General features: G+C 34.9%; 1 protein-coding gene across 6 annotated transcripts in view; it reads right to left on the bottom strand.

Moving 5' to 3' along the window:
• Window positions 1-19579, bottom strand: part of DCDC2C (doublecortin domain containing 2C) — a 173656-nt gene that overhangs the window by 53076 nt on the left and 101001 nt on the right. For all 6 annotated transcript variants that reach the window (XR_007950435.1, XM_051976064.1, XM_051976061.1 and 3 more), the window contains 2 exons: window positions 18654-18754; window positions 10220-10282 (listed from right to left, as the gene is read on the bottom strand). Coding sequence is in view for 5 of the 6 variants with exons in the window: in XM_051976064.1 (XP_051832024.1) it covers window positions 10220-10282; window positions 18654-18754 (164 nt within the window). In the remaining variant the exon portion in view is untranslated. The remainder of the gene's footprint in view (window positions 1-10219; window positions 10283-18653; window positions 18755-19579) is intronic.

Below are 19579 nucleotides of genomic sequence, written 5' to 3'. Positions count from 1 at the left end.
CTCCTCCTGATTCTAGCACTCCTAGCTATTGCCATCTGACTTAGAATATTTTATTCATTCTTCATTCATTATGGCAAATACCCTTCCCTTCCTCTTCCACTACTAATTGCTACTTTAACATATATTATTTTGAGGACTCTTTCATGTGAAAATTTATTTCTAGTACTTCCTAGAGTGATTCTCAATTCTAAAATCAATGAGAATTTAACAGTATAGAAGTGACCTGGCTCCAAATGTCTTCACATCCCTTCAGAGGTATGCAAAATTCCCAAGACAAAATGCAGTTTAAGCATATATCTATATCTGTGTATTTATGTATGTGTATATGTATGTTTGTACACACATATACACATGAATCATTTTTGGAAATGGGAGTAGTAAAAGGGTACTTCAAAAACCACCAATTCAAGTTTATTCAGTAAATGTTTAGAAAGTATATACTCTGGGCTTCACCCTGTACCAGGTTCTATGGAGAGTACAAAAGATGAAAATCAACACAATTTCTAACCTCAAGGAGTTTACAATCTAATGTAGGGAATAGATATGTCAATAGTGACTTAGAAGAAAAAGTAGAATGTAGAAAAGTAAAAATCAAATGAACTCAGAGGAAGGATGGAAGAAATACAAGGAAGATTTTATAGCAAAGGTAAAGCCTGAACTGGATGGATGGGTTGCTTTCTCCTAACACTGAGGAATTTAATAGATTATTTGAGCTATCCGTCCATTTTCACTTTCTTGAATAAGCAAAGATTAGTGAGGCTTCAAGGAAGGGCCAGTATTATACTATCTAGACTTGGAAGTCATCATAATATCTTAGATTTAGAGAAAGAAAGAATCTTAAAAGTTCTCTAATGCAAGTCCCTCATTTTACAAATGAAGAAACTGAGACCTAAAGAATGATTTTCCAAGACTGTATCATGATTTGGACTTACTTCAATTCCAGGGTATTTTTTCCATTACATCACAATGCCTCAGGAAAAGACAATAGCTTGAACAAAAACACTAAGCCAAAAAAGCAAGGAGTATATATGTTTCAGCCATTCAGATTCATGAGAGAATATAGAATTTGTAGAGTCAAATAAGTCCAAACCTAAGACCTTTAGAGCTTCAAATTTAGTTCCCCTATTTCAATCAAGTCCTCCAGGTTTGTAAACTTGTAAGCATTTTATTTATCCCACATATACAATCTATTGTCATATCTTGCCACTTCTACCTCTATATCATCTCTCATATCAAACTTCCTCAATACTGACACAGTTACTACCTTCATCCAACACCTCCCTGTCAGTATTATCGCAATGGCCTGCCAAAAGCCTCTTTCCTCTATGATCAATACTCTAAATTGCTGTCAAAGTGACTATCCTTAAGTGTATTGTCACTCCTCACCTTGGGTAAGTCATAATTTCTCTAGGCCTCATCTTCCCCAAATGTAATATAAAGAGTTGAATTAGATGACCAAGAGGATCCTTTCCAATTTTAAATTTATAGTCCTACTGTAATCAGGGGTTCAAATTCCATTGTATAAGATTTTTCTTATTGTTGGAGTCTGATTATTCAATGATTTGTCCTCCATGATAAATAAGTTAATGAAAAGTTAGGAAGAGAGAACTCTTGACCAGCTTCTTTATAAGTCAGTTTCTTCCCAGAGGCATTCATCCAATCTGTCTGCCTCACTCTAAATAAAAAATGTGCTGTATGTTTGATTGTTATTTCAATTTCACAAACATCTATCTTTTCTTAAATTCTACAGAATCAAGCAAATGTGAATACAAAGAATTAAATATTAACAACAAATCTCATCTCTTTTCCTTCCTCCAATTTGTTTTCAAGCATTCCATTAAATTAAAATTGTGTGTGTTAAATGCAATTAGAAAAAAATTTTTTTCATTTTTATTACCTCACAGTTGGGTTATTCAAATCAGTTAATGAATACTGATATCAATTCAGAAGATGAACAAAAGTATTCCTCAAGACCAGAACACCATCAGAAGTTGAGAGGACTAGGTAATTAGATACTGAAGGCATTCTCAAAGTGAAAAAATATCATATGAATACTAAGAACTATGCTTCTCCAAAAATTCCTTTTTAAAAAATCATTGTACTTCACTTGCATATCTGTGTCACAGACACATACAAAGTAGTCCCCAAAAAAAATTTGCTGTTAAATCCTGCTTTTTCTGATCAAACCTGGATTCCCATTTCAAAAGCTCTTTTGTTCTTAGAACTTGAAATATTGTCCAAATATGACTGAACTGAAACATCTGGTTGACTCATTTATAACCATAATAAATGAAATTAATAAAAAACATGGTACAAAGTCTATATGGTAGTTATCATTATATATTCAATGTGCAAGTTGGGTAAATTAAGCAACTTACTCAAAATTACATAAATCAATTCAATAAATATATAAGTACTCAGTGAAATACAAGCTTCTTGTAGGATGATACCAATTCCTTTCTTTTCTTCATAGTTGCAGACACATAGTGCCACATATCTCCTCCTCAAAGAAGTAAATCTGTGATCTCATCAGTTTGGTCACTTGCTCCAATAATAAGCATAGGAAGTCTTATCAGCTTATACCTGTATCTTCCTTCTCATAGTTCACAACAGGTGATCTTCCAATTGCACCAGAGAATATCCTCCCTCACTCCTAACATTGGGAGGACACCAGTGGGTCACTCCAACTGTCTACTAGTTATTTCTTTAACAAGAAATGCAGCTCCTCTTCTCTTCTCAAACATTTTTCTGATGTCATCTCTTACTCTTACTTTTCTTTGAAGTTCCTCATTGGTTATATATGCATCTCCTACTCACTATATAATCTTTCCTTCACCTTTTATACAAGTAATTTTCAAGGCTTGAAGTCATAAGTCACTGATAAAATATTGGTTTGAAAAAATAGGCTTTTCGTTCTGGAATGTAATTTCCTTAAAGCAATCTGCTCACTAGTTATCCTCCTGCTGTTTATTCAGGGCTCAACTCATCTCTTCTTTGTATTGTCCATCCCAGATAGATAGACAGATCCATGTATGGATCAAAAAGAGAGAGAGAGGAGGGAGAGGAAGGGAGGGAGGGAGGAGGGGAGGGGGAGAGGGGGAGAGGGGGAGAGAGAGAGAGAGAGAGAGAGAGAGAGAGACTGTTGACTAAGTTCTCTAGGCTTTCCATCTGATTTCATGCCATCATCTGGATAATATATGTTCATCATCCACTTGGTATTTCCTGATAGACAATCAGGCAAAACTCTTTGTAGGTATAACAGATCTCTCCAAGGAGATTCTACAATGCTCTAGGGTTTGTTGCCACTAGCACAATGTCATCTGCAAACAATACTGCCAGGGTTGTAAACTTGTAAGCATTTTATTTATCCCACATATACAATCTGTTGTCATATCTTGCCACTTCTACCTCTATATCATCTCTCATATCAAACTTCCTCAATAATGACACAGTTACCACCTTCATCCAACACCTCCCTGTCAGTATTATCGCAATGGCCTACCCAAAAGCCTCTTCCTTCTATGATCAATACTCTAAATCAATGTCACTGACAATGGGGAGCTAGATTATACTTCTTGCTATTACTCTATATTACTTCTTACTCTATTGATTATCAGGGCAATCCTCTTCAACTAGGATTACCATTCTGGATCTTCTCTTTCCAATGGCAAATACTTTTGTTGAGCATGGATATATACCTCTCCTGATATTTTTGAGAAGCTGCTGTTGCTGTTCTGCTATTCTTTATGACCCCATTTGGGCTTTTCTTGGCAAAAACTGGAATGGTTTGCCATTTCCTTCTCTAGCTTATTTATAGATGAAAAACTGAGGGAAATAGGATTGTGGCTTGTGCAGACTTACATAACTAATAAGAGTCTGAGGCTGAATTTTAACTCAGGCCTTCTATTATCCATTGTATCACCTGTTACTCAAATTTATTAACTAGAAAGTCATTAAATTTCTGATGTTACATCTTTCAGGTAAATTTAAAAGATTATAATGCATGATGAAAGATATCTGGGAAGAAGTATTTTGCTCTATTGAATTAAATGTTTTCCCATAATCAACAAACAATAAATTCCATTAGATTTCATATTCTATCTTTCAATAAATTTCATACCAGTAAAATTGAGTTCAGTTATAATATATTACTTGTGAAAGCCTGACTACTAATATCCCCATCAAGAATGTCTCAGATTCACATAAAAATGAATCTCACAAAGATTTATATAAGACATCTTTGTACATATAGTAGACATTGTGGGAAATATTTTTAAATATTATTTTAAATATTTTTTAAAAGACAAAGGCTCCTGCTTTCATTAATTTAGTCAGATAAAATTTATTAAATTGTCACTGTTTTCAGAAAATTATACAAGACACTGAGTGAACTATGACTACTCTCATGGAACTTGCAGACATTATCATCCTTATTATTACATGAGATTAGGATACAAACATTGGGTGTCACTATGGTACAAAATATTGCCAAAGAAACGTTTTGTGAAAGTTATTATTACTAAAAGATATGGTTCAATATATAGGACTGCTTGCCATCTTGGGTGGGGGGGAGGAAGGGAGGGGAATAATCGGAACAGAAGCGAGTGCAAGGGATAATGTTGTTAAAAAATTACCCTGACATGGATTCTGTCAATATAAAGTTATTATAAAATAAAAAAAAATAAATAAAATAAAAGATATGGTTCAGAATTTGTGAATTTATGGAGGAGTTATCCCTTGAGATGGCTTTAAAGTACAGATAGATATCCAAGAGGCAAAGAAGGGAAAGCAAGGGAATATTTGAGGCTTCAAGCACAAAATGAGTAGTCAGAAACCTTTAATAGCATAGGGTTTGTGTGGAACCAAGAGTCCAATTTGGCTAAAGTATACAGTGTATGAAATGGAATGTTATATTTTACCAAAGGGTAAAAGGTAAGAGTAAGATTATGCCCTGTTGTGGTGATCTCAAATTTTAGACACAAGAATTTGAACTGCATTTATTTTAAAATGAGGAGCCACTAAAGATCTTTGAGTAGAAGAGTAGAACCAGAACTCTGCAGAAGCAAAATGAAACTGGCATATTAAAGATAAAATTAGGAAAGACTACAGGAAGAGACTACAGATATGAGGAGGCCTTGTACCAGTGGTAGCAGTGTAGACAGAAAGGAGTTGACAGATATTAGAAGTGCTTCAAGCATGAGAACAACATGAACCTGACAACTGATTAGATATGAAGGGTAGGGAGAAATATAAGTCTCAAAGAAAACTCCAAGATTTCAAACACAAGAAGCTGAGTATGTCAAAAACCATTGGCAAAAATATTACGGTCAAAAACAATAAAAATTCAAAGGGGAAGAATACAAGCTTTGTTTTAGACATATGTTTTAGGTATATTTGAGATATCCAAGTACAGGCAGTTGGAAATATGGGGCAATTTAGTGATACAATAGATAAGTGTGCTGGGCCTGAAATCAGGAAGACCTGAGTTCAAATCTGACCTCAGATTCTAGTAGCTGTGTAACTCTAAGAAAAGTCACCCCCTCTGTTTGCTTACTTTGTTTCTTTTTTTGAAATGGGGGTAATAATAGCACCTGCCTCCCAAAGTTGTTGGGAGAATCAAATGAAATAATAATTATAAAGCACTTAGCACAGTGCCTGGCACATAATAAGTGCTATATAAATGTTTATTATTCTCTTCATCATAAACATAGAAGAACTGGGTAGAAACCTTAGAGTTGATCTAGAGCAACTCCATAATTTAAGATATAAAGAAACTAAAATCCAAAGGATTTAAGTGATTATTCCAAGGTCACATATAAATTAAATGGCATAGCCAAGATCTGAATCAATTTCCTCAGGTTTTCAGATGTGCTCTTCTCACAGCACTACATTGCTACCACAATAGATCTGAACCTTTAAAGAGCTCAAAGTGAAAATACCAATTTGGAAGTCACACACATAGCAGTGAAAGAATTTAAAGAGAAAATAAAAGAAGCCTTGGGACAGAGCATTGGAGGATATTCCCCAAAAGAGGTCAGAAAGAAGATTAACTTATAGAAAACAGAGAAGAGATCAGAGAACCAGAGAAATACAGTAACTGAAGAGAAGAAAGAGCATCCCAAAGGAAGAGAAAGCTATCATTGTCTAATGTTTAAGTAGCCATGGACCTTGAGGATGGGAGGGTCTCCAGGGAAAAGGAGAGGAGAGTGCGCCAAGGGAGGAGGCCATTGCTTTAATGATTTAGCCATTAGCCAACTTTAGAAGAGCAAGTGGAATGATGGGTCTAGAACCCAAAATTGCATTAGACTGAGGATAACAATAAGGAAATCAAGACAGTGAGAGCAAATTGTTTTAAAGACATTTGATAATGAACAACTAAGTGATGCAAGAGATGAGATAATAGTAGTTGAAGAGGTTAGACATATCAGAGGGACTATAAAAAGGAGAAATAATCTGTGGAGAAGGAGGATTTGAAGATGCATGAGAAAAAATGAATTTTGGAACAAAATCCTGGAGGTAGAAGGCAGAAATGGAATCAAGAAATGGGATCACTTAATTGAGAAAGTGATTAATCTTCATAAGAAGTTTGGATACTTCTCTCTTCTGTAACTAGAAGATAAAAAGAGTAGGTGTTGAACAAAAAAAAAAGTTTTAAGTGGTAGCTGAAGGAAATTAAAGTAATCTGACAGATGATCTCAATTTTCTCAGTGAAACAGGAAACTAAACCATTCACTATTAAAGTGTAAGGATTGCATGTCATACTTGGAAATCCATAGACAGAGAAACAAAAAAATGGAAAAGTTATTTAGGATAATAAAATAAGAAGTTGATAAAAGTAGAGCAGGACTGTCAAGAAGCTGCTGAGTTACATATTATAAATCTGCATGAACAAAATAACTTCAGTTTCATTATTTCCTCCAGCATACTAGCAACCCAGTAGTTACAGTTATTCAGTCATCTCCTCCTCATGACCTGTTTGGGGCTTTCTTGGCAGAAATACTGGAGTGGTTTGCCATTTTCTTCTTCAACTCATTTTACAAAAAAAGAAACTGAGACAAACAGGGTTTAGTGACTTAGCCAAAATCACACAGCTGGCAAGTGTCTGAGGCAAGAATTCAGGTCTTCCTGATTTCAAGCTCAATGCTTTATCTACTGTGTCATCTAGTTGCCCTGCAACCCAGTAGTAGGAATGAAGAAATCAATTGCTTAGAATAATCCTGGGAACAAACATCTATAATGCTCAGTCTATGACTTCCCAGCCATCTCCACAGCATATTATCTTCCACCAGAACCTTGAACTCTGTATATCAGCTACTCGTAGGACTCCAGACTCTGATAAGCAGCCTGCATGCCCCTTCTTGTCTATCCTCATAACATATAGCCAAATCTATTTAACCTTTTCTCCTTTCTAGCTCACTTTTATATCTTTTCTCCATTTGAATGTAAGCTTTTTGAGGATTTGCCTTGACTTGCTTGCCTATAATTGTACTTCATGTGCTTAGCACAGGGTTCTGGCACATATTTTCTCCCCATCTATAACATACAGCTGAATGGGCAGCTTATTGAGTTAGTCCATCAACATAACTTAAGACAGGCACAGCAGATGGACAATGTGCTGAGCCCAGAACAAAGCAGGAGGAGAAGAACGAGATAGATTGCTTTGGGAAACTGTCCAGTGCTTTCAATGATCACAAGCTGCTTGTTACCACAAAAATATACATCTTTACACTAATAATCACACTAAGGCTATAAAACATGGGCCACCATCACATGAGAGGAACTAAAATTACAAATAACTCAAAGGAAAATGCATGGATACATGGAGGAAATAACTAGATTGCATCATGCAAAAATGATTTGGATTAGAGAAGTGGATTAAAAGACTTTGTTAAGGGTGTGTATCATCAGTAAAGGAAATGAAGCAGCTGTGTAATGACAATGAGACACCTGGACCAGTCAAGTGCCATTCTGAAGCCCCTGAAATACTAGAGCAATGAGAGAAAGGTCTCCAATATTAGGTTAATTCCCTACAGAGAATTTGTGGGGGGAAATCCTCATGAAGCTTCACAGGGTCTGGTTAGGAACAAAGATATGGATGATATTTTTCTAATAGAATATTACGTAGATATTTCATTCTATTGGAATGTCAGAGATATCATTGCTCTCCTATCATGGTTGGTTGGTTTGGTTTTTGCTCTTATATTCAAAAATAAAAAATCAAGCTTGAGAACTTTAGAAATAAAATAAGAAAAAATAATACTCCACAAAGAAGAAAAAATCCATTTTTTAGCCATATTAACTGTGTCTATTTAAATAAAACTGTTTCACCAAGAGCAGGTTCCTTCTCTCAAGGAAATAATTTGCTCTCATCATTTCATGGAATCTCACAGGAATTCTGTCAGTGCCACATGATAAGACTAAAATGCCTGAATTGGTAGCACAATTTTAAAAGATAAAGACATATCGAACAAACCCTAAAGTATACGGTAAATTAGAAGTCTTTACACTTGCTTCTGCTGCCACCTACAGTGCATACCCAATTCAGCCTCATAAGAAGTCAATGTCATTTACACAGCCTTCTGTATCAGAAAACTAAGTAAATGTAGAATTTAAGGCTGGAAGAAACATTAGAAATGTTAAATCTTGTTAAACAACCCCCTCATTTTAAGAAGAGGCAAACTTTATCTCAGAGCAATAAAACAATTTGTCCAAGGTCACAAAGGTAGTAAGATTAATGTATGGATCATCCGAGTTTTCTGACACCAAAACTATACCTCAGCCTACCATATCACATCTGTGCCAGACCTCTAAGCCTGCTGTGATATTTCACCTATCTTGACTAAACAAAATGCAAAGGAAGGAGAAGAGATATAAAGAAAAAGTGATACAGTCCTTCACATCAAGTTTACAATCCAGTGGGAAAGATGAAAATGTGGACACATACAAATACACTATAAAATATTTTTTTTAAATGTCTAAGGAAGGAAAATTAGTGAACCTAAGTATTCTAAGATAGGGATGGCTCATTAGTGCTTAAAGAAGTTGAGAAAAGACCACTGTATATAGATTACATTGGATCTGTGTCTTAAAGAATTTCTCCAAAGATGAAAGGAGAAGGAATTTCATGTACAAGAAATGGCTTTGAATAAAGATACAACCATGAAATACAGAAAAATAGGTTGATGTTAGTTTGGGAAAAGCCTTATTTCTGGGCTTAAGAGCCTGGCTTTTATTCAAAAGGGAACCACTGAAGGACTGTAGGGTTTTGAGTAGTACAATATGACCTATGCAACAACAGAATTAATCTGGAAAGAATGTAAAAGACACTTTGGAGATGGGAAGATACTTTAAACAACCAAACTGATTCAAAGAGATAATGAGACCAACTGAGAAGCAATGAGAACCTGTATTGGAATGATAACAATGAAAAGGAAAAGGAAAAAATTCTAGAGATCTTAGGGAGATAAAATTGACAGAATTTGGCAAGGGATTGGATTAAAGAAGTTTAAAAAAAAGATAGGGAAGATTCATCCAAAAGTTTTTATTGTTATGTTAAGTGGCTGAAAATGATAATAGCAATAGCTTAGTAAATAATGTCAAAAACTTTAAGAAATAAAATGTGAGATTATACAGAGAGGAACATTGCATAGTGAACAGTGAATCAGAAAGACCTAGGGTTTGCATCCTGCCTCATACACTTACTAATGATATAAACCTAGGCAAATCACTTAACCTCTCTGGCCTGTTTTCCCATCTATAAAAAGAGGAAAATAACAGCACCTCCCTCATGGGGTTCTTTGTGAAAATCAAATGAAATAATGTAAGTAAAGTGTTTTGTTAACTTTAAAAGGCTATATAATAAGTGTGAGTTATTGTTATAGGAGTTAATATAGATTCCCTATCTCACTAAAGATTATTTGTGCATAGATATTTTACATACTAAAGGATTTATGCCCTAGAAATCTAATTGCAAGATTAGATTGGAAATAAGATATTTTGTTTCTAGTCCTCTGCTAACTTTAATTCTCAAATTTCTAATTTGATTTCTATTTTTCCCACCTTTATCCTCCTGCTATAAGAGATAAGTACATCTGATAACTAATCATTGATAAGATATTTCCATATATGTTCTAGGATGTTAAGAAAAAGTATTGCAAAACATATGCATGGGTAATTCAAAAAAAAGGAAAAAAAAACAAAGAAAAAGTAACAAACTTACTTTGTTATCATGATTACTGGTAATGTCAAAAATATCTTCATCTTTAATCTCTTCAGCTGGTCTCTACAGGGAAAAAAAATTGTCATAAGGTAAATACATATATGTGTGTGTATCTTTTTAAATGTCCAAAAAATGCAATAGAATTTATGATTTAATATGACTTTTTATATAATTTCTTAGGTATAAAGAAATAATACATTTTTGAGTTTTTAGGGGGTTTTTTAATTGAAGTTACCACCTCTATACATTAGGATTATAGAATATAGAATTTTTCAATTAAAGTTACCACCCACCTCTACTATAGATTAGGATTATAGGATGTAGAACTAGAAGAGACCCTAAAGATCATCTGATCCCTCCCCCTTTTAATTTAATAGAAACTGAAAATAAAACGAGGGAGATTAAGTAGCTTGACCAAAATCACATGAAAGTGATAGTGCCAGAATTTGAATTTAAGTCCTTGGATTTAGAATCCAGAGTCCATTCTCCATCTGATTCTACCAGTGAAAACTATCTGACATGAAGGTCTGAGGAAAACTTAAAAAGGAGGAGCATGTCAAAGGCTTGGTGAAGGTAGTTTAGAATGTAAATAAATGACTAAAAAGATGATGTCTTAAGAGAACTACTTCATTTTCCTTGAATAGTGGTCCAATGATAAAATGATAAAGATGATAGGTTGGAGTTTATCTAAGGGGGACTAAAAAGAAAGTATCTGCATGAAGATTGATGTAATTTAGAAGATAGTAAACTGAAATGGGATGGGCAGAGAACAGTAAAGAACAAGCTCCAGACATAGTTGCCAAGCCAGATACCACTCAGAGCAGGCAGAATAGCAGTACAGGGTCTCAGTAATTCAAAGGATATGATATAGAAAGGCAGTAAGAACTCTTATCATTGAGGTGACCTTCCATGATTCCAGATGATTAATGATGAAGATTGCTATTTACCTTCTGACAGAAAAGTGATGGATTCAGGGTGCAGAATGAGACCTAATTTTTAACATGATTAATTCACTATGCCTATTTATTACATGAAATTTGTTTTTCCCCAATTTTTTATTAAAATTTAATTTAAAAAATAAACAGTATGGTGAAGGAAAAAAATACAAACCTGGGAATCAAATGATCCAGATTCAAATATAAGATTTACCTAGGTCACATGACTATTAAGTAGAAAAGCCACGTCCCTCCTCTAGCCCCACTCTACAAAATGAACAAATGGAACTAGATGGCTTCTACGATACTTCACAACTCTAGAGGTTTACAAATTTATTATTCTATATCACTTCTGATCAGGTCACTCATTTTGGTCAGCGAATTATAACTTAGTTAGTTTTTGCTTAGGAACCCAACCAAGTAGCTTCCTTCTCCTCCTCCTGTAGATGGCATTTGTTGAGTTCCATCTTAGTGATGGAACTTAGCTGAATGAATTCGTCTTCATGCCAGTTGTTCAGTTCTCTCCTCACTAATTTCTTCCCATCATTCATATCTCTATCAGGTGTTGGATGATGAGAGAATGATGATACACTTTTCTGGTGCAGCACAATGTAATTCCTTAATTGGAGAAGTAGAACTCACTTTCTCTATTGGAATAAGCCTGGTGTATCCATTAGACAGAGCTATTGCTACCTATTGGACAACCTAAATGTTTTCTAGAAAGTAATTAATTTTACAGTTAAAAATAAAAGGAACAACAATGCATAACTTATAAATTCTGGACATCTGGTGATTCATATGGGACTAAATAGAAATATACTTGTAGTACATTGATTGGTTGTAGACCTTCATTCTCAAAGGAGACCAAAATTTCATCACTATGTTAGAATCAAGGGATAATGTATCCAACTGTGATTGAACAGACCAACATGAAATGCTCTATCACAGGTCACACACAAATAGTCCATGTGAATATTTGGAGTGGATTCTCTAAATCTGCACATCTTTCGTTCTTTTTGAGCTTCTTCAATTCTCCTTTATTCATAGAGCACAGCACCCTCTCTGATGAGGGCACGTCATGCTGGATAGTCCTATGCTAGTGTCTCCTATGTCATGCAATCAGTTCCAAAGTTCTTCAGAGACCCCTTGAGAATGTCCTATCTTGCTTCTTCTGATTTCCATGTGAGTACTTGCCTCTTGTGAGTGGTATATAAAATAATCTTTTAGGGAAGCATACATTTGACACTTAGCCAACATGGCCAGAACACTGGAATAGTGCTCTCTGTGGTAGAGTTTGAATGCTTGACAGTTTAGTTGGAGAAAAACCTCAGTATTCCATACTTTATCTTGCCAAGTAATCTTCAGTACCTCCCTATGACAATTCAAATTAAGGTGATTCAGTTTCCTGGCATGGCTCTTGTCTCCTGTCCAGGTTTCACAGGCATCATCAGTGAGCTCAGTACAACTGCTCTAGAGACCTTCAGTTTGAAAGGCAGTCCAATATGTAACTTCTATGAGAAGGGAAATCCGTTATTTAATGGCTATGTGATCTTGAGCATGTGACTTAATAGTCCGCCCCCATTCAGGGGGGGGGGTGGTCTCCCCCCAAAAAAAAGGAATTGACCTCAATTTATAGAAAACTCTCTAGATTTCACTCCTTTGACTAGGGGAAGCAAAATGTTATTTGGAACAAGTCGTGAAGCTGAAGTTAGAAGACACCTGGTTCTAAATCCCACTTCCAATATTCATTAGCTGGAGGATCACAAGCAAGTTATTTAACCTGTATGACATTCACTGCCCTGAAGCTAACCTGTTGATTATGAGACTCCCTGAACTTAAGAAGACTTGTTTGTAGACATAAGGTACCATTACTAAGCTGACACAAGATTTTTCGATCTTAGTAGGACCTACTAGCACTTATGTTCCTCTTTTATAGTCTTCAATCCAATCTGCTTGTGTCATAGTTTCCTAATCAGTAAAATGAAAGAGTTGGACTAGATGATTCCCATGGTCTTTTTAAGTTCTACATTTATGATCCTATGTAGCCAGAAGATATTAAAGTCCAGTTTTAGTGGAAGTTTAATAATATTAGAGGAAATTAAACATATATCATAAGATCATAGCCTTAAGGACTATCAGCTTGATTTCTCTCAATTTGCTGGATAAAGGAAAATGAGACCTCAGAAGGTTAAGTGACTTGCCCAGTATCACACAGCTAATGAAAGACAGGGTCACAATTTGAACCTAATTCTTCTAATTCTAAGTATCCTATTATCCTTCTATATGATAGTATTTTTTGGGGGGGAGAGATGGGCATTTGGGATTAAGTGACTTGCCTAGGGTCACACAGCTAGTGAGGGTAAAGTGTCTGAGGACATATTTGAACTCAAATCCTCCTGATTTTCCAGGACCACTTCCTCTATCCACTGCACCATCTAGCTGCCTCCCAAAATAATATTTTTAAATTAAAACTAAATGTCATTGCTTGAAAAGAATAACATCAGAAATAGTGACTAATAACATAATCTGCCTATATAAGTCTATGACATTCTATACATCAAATGGTAATAATTACAACTTGAAGGGAAAGCAAAGAAAGTAAGGAATCCCATTATCAAGATCAAAGACAGATGAAAAGCTAAAAATAAACTGTCTCAGAAACAGATGGAATTAAAGGCCAAGTATAATCAAAATCAAAGGAGATGACTGTGGAAAAAAAATATTTCCATCATAAAGCAGCAAAAAAAAGTCATTCCATCCTGATTTTAGAGCCTATGGTTCCAATCCCTAACAACTTCTCCATTTTATTTTCTTTACATTTTCTTGCAAAACAAAGTCTGAACTTTATCCACTGAACAGGGACAAAAGGAGGTTAGTACCTTTGAAGTCTTATCATTATATTTATTAGATGAGCCACCAAGATTGCTCAGCTCCTCTCCAACATGGTGCCTTCTCCCTTAATATATTATGAGCCTACGGACAGCTAGGTGACACAGTGGATAGAATACCAGCCCTGAAGTCAGAAGGACTGGAGTTCAAATCTGGCCTAGACACTTAATACTTCCTAGCTGTGTGACCCTGAGCAAGTCACTTAACCCAAATGCCTCAACAACAACAAAAAAAAAAAAAAAACTGTGTGTACATATATGTATATAATATATTATGAGTCTAAAAGTTATGGGATTCTAAAAGGCCCCTGAGTTATTCAGGAGGTTTGAGTGAAAAGGGATTTATAGAATAAATTTCAGAGAATTATATTTTAGGGTTTTTAAATTTGTTTATAGCTTTTTTTTTTAATAGAACCTTTATTTCAAAACCAATTCCTCTCTCCTTCCCTACCTAAAGAGTCATTCCTTGTAATAACAAATAAAAAGTAGGTCTCTTTTCAGGGCAAAGTTTGGTGAATATGATTACACAGCATCCAGTTTTAAAGGTTTTTGCTCCCTCCCTTGATATTAGTGCAGTAATGGACATTGTTTTTCTAGTTCTGCTTAATTCATTGACTTAGCATCAGTTTGCATTTCTTCTCATACTTCTCTGTACTTTTTATACAACCCTCCTTTCTTAGGATAGCAATATTTTACCACAACCCCAATTCGTGTATTATTATTCATTTACTCATTTCCCAAACAAAAGGCATCATTTTGTTCCTGCTTCTTGATAATTAGAAAAAAAATTTTGTTGTAGGTGAGGCATTTTTCTTTGACTTCCTTATGCCTAGCAGTGGGATTTAACCGACATTTAAAAAGAGACATTCCTATCTGCTTTACCACTTCACCCTAAGGACCATAGGACCTTTCCATCTGGCTTGAAGCTGAAATCTTTTATATATATATATATATTCACCCCATTACAGTGTGAGCTCCCTGACAGCAAAAACTATCTATTTTTCTATTTATATTACCATTGATTAATACAGTGCTTGTTACACAGAGTAAAATTAATAAATTCTTCATTCAGTCATTCATTCATTCTGGGTCAAGAGTATGAATGGAATACTGGGAAACTCTTAAACATTAGGGTGAATCTTCTAAAAACTAAGGAAAACGAAAGGTACTGTAGAATTCAACTATCAGTAGTAAGAAATCTGTTGAGAGAAAGCTAAGTGACTAAAGCTTGAGGGAAATGGAAAGAATATAAAATATTATATATACACACATACATATATATGTAAATACATCACTACTACCCTTATAAATGATATATACATGAAATATTTCAGTCTTTCCCTTCTTCCATATATATGTGTATGCATCTATGAAAGACAAATATTGCATATAAAATATTACTGCCATATGAAATTATATATATTAAGTATTTCAGGTCTTTTCATATATATATTTGTAAATATTTGTGAGATATTATATATATACATAAATATATATGTATGTATGTGTGGTTATAGATATAGATGTATGAAGACCTCCCATACTGTGAGTCGATGGGGGAAAGCAATTTTATACTAGAACCAGAAAAATTGAGTAATTTTCAGAATCAGAGGTGCAAGGTCAGAATTTATGATTAATAGGCATCCTGGAATGTCAGGGCAACGAATTCCTCCAGCTACTGATGAGCAATCTGTAAAGGCAGAATTTCTGACACCCTCTGCCCCCATCAGGGTAAGTAAACAAATACCACTGGGATCTGCTACCCTCTTCTCTATAAGGCTACAAGAATTTCTGGAAATGTCTTGAAGGCATCAGAGGAAAACTGTTAAGACCCTGAAGTTGAAGGGAGTTGGGGAGGGGGTAAAGGAGAAGCAAAACTAATGGCTAGAGGTTTAATGCTTCGAAATAGAGCTATTTGCCATCTCAGATTAAACGTGAGATTAAAGGATGCAATTGAGCCTAGCTAGGGAAAAACAATCTGTTCTTTTTTGTTCAGAAAAACCTTAGCTTTGGCTCTTCTTATACACTTCTAAAACGGTGTTAAATCATTCTGATTTATGCTGTGATGGAAGAGTATAAGTGTACTCTAACTTAAGTGTGCTCCTTACCGAATACTGCAGTCCTCTGGGTTTTGGTATGTTATACATATTTATAATGTAATGTCAGCTTACACTGGCATATTGGATTTAGAGGAGATTCTGCCTTCTTAAGTTTCTTTCTTACAGTGCCTTGCATATTGGAGGCATTCAATAAATATTTGCTATCTGAATTCTATTGTATCTAAAAAACTCTACTACTGGCTTCATAAATGTATTCTTTGAATATTAAAAATTTATAATATTGCATTAAGAAGAAGAGTCACAGAGCTACACTTGAAAAAACGCTGTAGTCTCCAGAGCTATAAGAGACATTGGACTTAGTCCCACCCTATCATGTACAAATGTACATTGGTACAAATGTTCAAATGGAAATCCAGGTTCCATCTGCTTGAGGTTACATAGGTAATTCATAGCATAACCAGGATTCAAAATTGGATCCTTTAACTACAAGTTCCATATTTTTTCTCCCCTATTTGACTATTACTTTTATAGTATATTCATAATAAAAAAAATCAAAACAAGCAAAGCTAAAAAACTGCCCTTCTCCCTTGCATGCCCATTGTCTTTCTAAATGGTAGAACAATGTTATAAAATTTTATGTTATCAGATTGTCTTAACTTCAAATAACAAATTCCTGGCTTGTCTTTCTGATTGTTTTGCCTTTCATAGGGTAGGGAAGCAATCAGAGGAAGGCTACTCTGGGTCTAATGATCTAGGCAAGGAGGAAATGGTTGGTATACTAGAAATAAAAGAACTTGACAGCTTAAAATTCATGATCAACATATCCCTGGATATAATATAGACTTCAGGAAAACAAATTTCAGTGAGTTTACAGAAATGATAGGATCCAGTGACCTGAGACTCTAAATGAAAAGTTAGTTCATGAGATATAGAAAACAATTATTTAGTATCTACTGTGTATAGATAATTGTACTACCTACCTCTGGGAATACAAATAACAAACAAATAGTCTTTACATTCTACTTGGGGATTGCAATGGTCAATCAAAAGATCCTCTATTAAGCTTGTTCACCTAAGACCAAAGGACTGTAAAAATGTATATACCCTTTAATCTAGCAATACAACTGTATTAGGTCTATATCCTAAAAATATCACACACACACACAAAATGACAATAAAAGTTGGAGTCAGATTATGTAGAGTTCTATATGCCAAAAAATAGAAATTTGTCATTTTTTCTAGAGCTAATATACTACTAAAGCTTCTGGGATAAGGATTACATAAGGATTCAGTTTTCCAAGTACATGGAAGATAAGAATTGAAAGAGACCTGAAGCAGAGAAGTCAAGCAAGAAACTGTAATATAGGTGATTAAGGACTATGAGGAAGTGTCAATATTTATGTTGAAGTCTCTCATAATGAAGGCAGGAAAGGAAAATGGTGAGCCATGTACTGAACTCATTGAGGAAAGAGAGTGGCAATACTTGCAGGTATAGGTATAGATAGATAGATAAATGGATGCATATATGTAATATGTATGTGTGTATACATGTATGTATGTATATGTGTGTGTATGTATAAACCTGAAGACAATAGCTACCAGGGTTTTGATTGGATGGTAGATATGAACCTCAAAGGAGGAAAAAACACTGATGGAGGATGGAGGAAGAAGGAGAATCTGGAAGTAACAATAGGGAGAGCAGAATATTCCAACTCCTCCACCTTGACCAGAGCGCCAAATAAAGGTGCATCTAGAATTGGAAAGGATGGTCAGGGAAGCATCACTTTCAATGATAGGTGTGTACAGTTTCTGAATAAGTTGTAGTATATGATTTTATACTATTATGTTATAAAAATGAGGAAGAATATGGTTTCTGAGAAACCTGGAAAGACATATGCTGATGCAAAATTAAATGAATAGAACAAGAACATTGTACACAGACATAGCAATATCATAATAATCAAGTGTGAAAGACTTAGCTACTTTGATAAATACAATAATCCATAGCAAATCCAAAGGCCTCATGATAAAAAATACTATCCACCATCTTCAGGGAGAGAAATAATGGACTCATTATAAATTGAAACATATTTTATCCCTGTCTTTATTTTTCTTGCTTTTTTGTTTGTTTTAGTAAATGGCTAATATGGAAATAAGTTTTGGGTAGCTAGGTACAGAGAAGAAAGAGTGCCAGGCCTACAATCAGGAAGATCTGAGTTCAAATCCAGACTCAGACACTTACTAGCAGGGTGACCCTGGGCATATCATATAACCCTGTTTGCCTCAGTTTTTTCATCTATAAAATGAACTGGAGAAGGAAGTGTCAAATCCAGTATCTTTGACAACTAAACATCAGATAGAGTCAGGAAGATTCAGAACAACAAAGAAAGACAATGACTTCCCATGTATAATGAGTATGGAAGGGACTGGAGGGAGAGAATTTGTATCTCAAAATTTTACCAAATGAATGTTAGAAGAAAAAGAAGAAAAAAACACACAATAAGATATTTCCTCTCCATCTCCCCACCCAAGCTGTTTCCATATTTGTTACCTGATCAATGGGCAATTCTATTTGCACATTCTGATCATCTTTCACATACAGTGCTCCTTGAAATTCTTTTCTAGGGCTGCGTGCTTGAAACACATCACCTTCTGGGGTAAAAAAAAAATATACATTTAGGAAACTACATTAAGTCAGTGAGCTAAATTTACATTTGTCTTAAGAGAGGCAGACTGATATTAATGTAAAGCAAGCTGGCCCTGGAGTCATGATGCATGAGATCTTCAACAAGTCACTTAATTATTCTAATCTTAAGATTCTTCATTTGCAAAATATGGATCATACTTAGTACCTACTTCACAGGACTGTTATGAGTAAAGCACTTTATTCAACTTTAAATTTTCATGACATATGAAGTTATCATTTTACTCCTTTATTTGTAGTACAATAGAATAAAACACTTACCCTGGGGTTCAAATCCCACTTCTAAGAACTATTACCTGTGTGACCTGAAACAAGTCACCTGACCTATTTAGGCCTCAGTAAAAAGCTGATCTGTGAAATCCCTTCCAGCCCTATAACTATTACTAATTAGTCATAATTCAATTATTGTTCTGTAAGAAATGACCAGCAGGATGAATACAGAGAGGACTGGCGAGACTTACATGAACTGATGCTGAGTGAAATGAGCAGAACCAGGAGATCATTATATACCTCAACAACGATACTGTTTGAGGATGTATTCTGATGGAAGTGGATCTCTTCGATAAAGAGAGCTAATTCAGTTTCAATTGATCAAGGATGGACAGAAGTAACTACACCGGAAGAAAGAACACTGGGAAATGAATGTAAACTGTTTTCATTTTTGTTTTTCTTCCCGGGTTATTTATACCTTCTGAATTCAGTTCTCCCTGTGCAACAAGAGAATTGTTCGGTTCTGCACACATATATTGTATCTAGAATATACTGTAACCTAT

Source organism: Antechinus flavipes, chromosome 2, assembly GCF_016432865.1.
Source record: "Antechinus flavipes isolate AdamAnt ecotype Samford, QLD, Australia chromosome 2, AdamAnt_v2, whole genome shotgun sequence".
NCBI lineage: Eukaryota > Metazoa > Chordata > Mammalia > Dasyuromorphia > Dasyuridae > Antechinus > Antechinus flavipes.
Note: the sequence above shows the minus strand (reverse complement) of the source record. Positions and strands in the feature narration are given on the sequence as shown.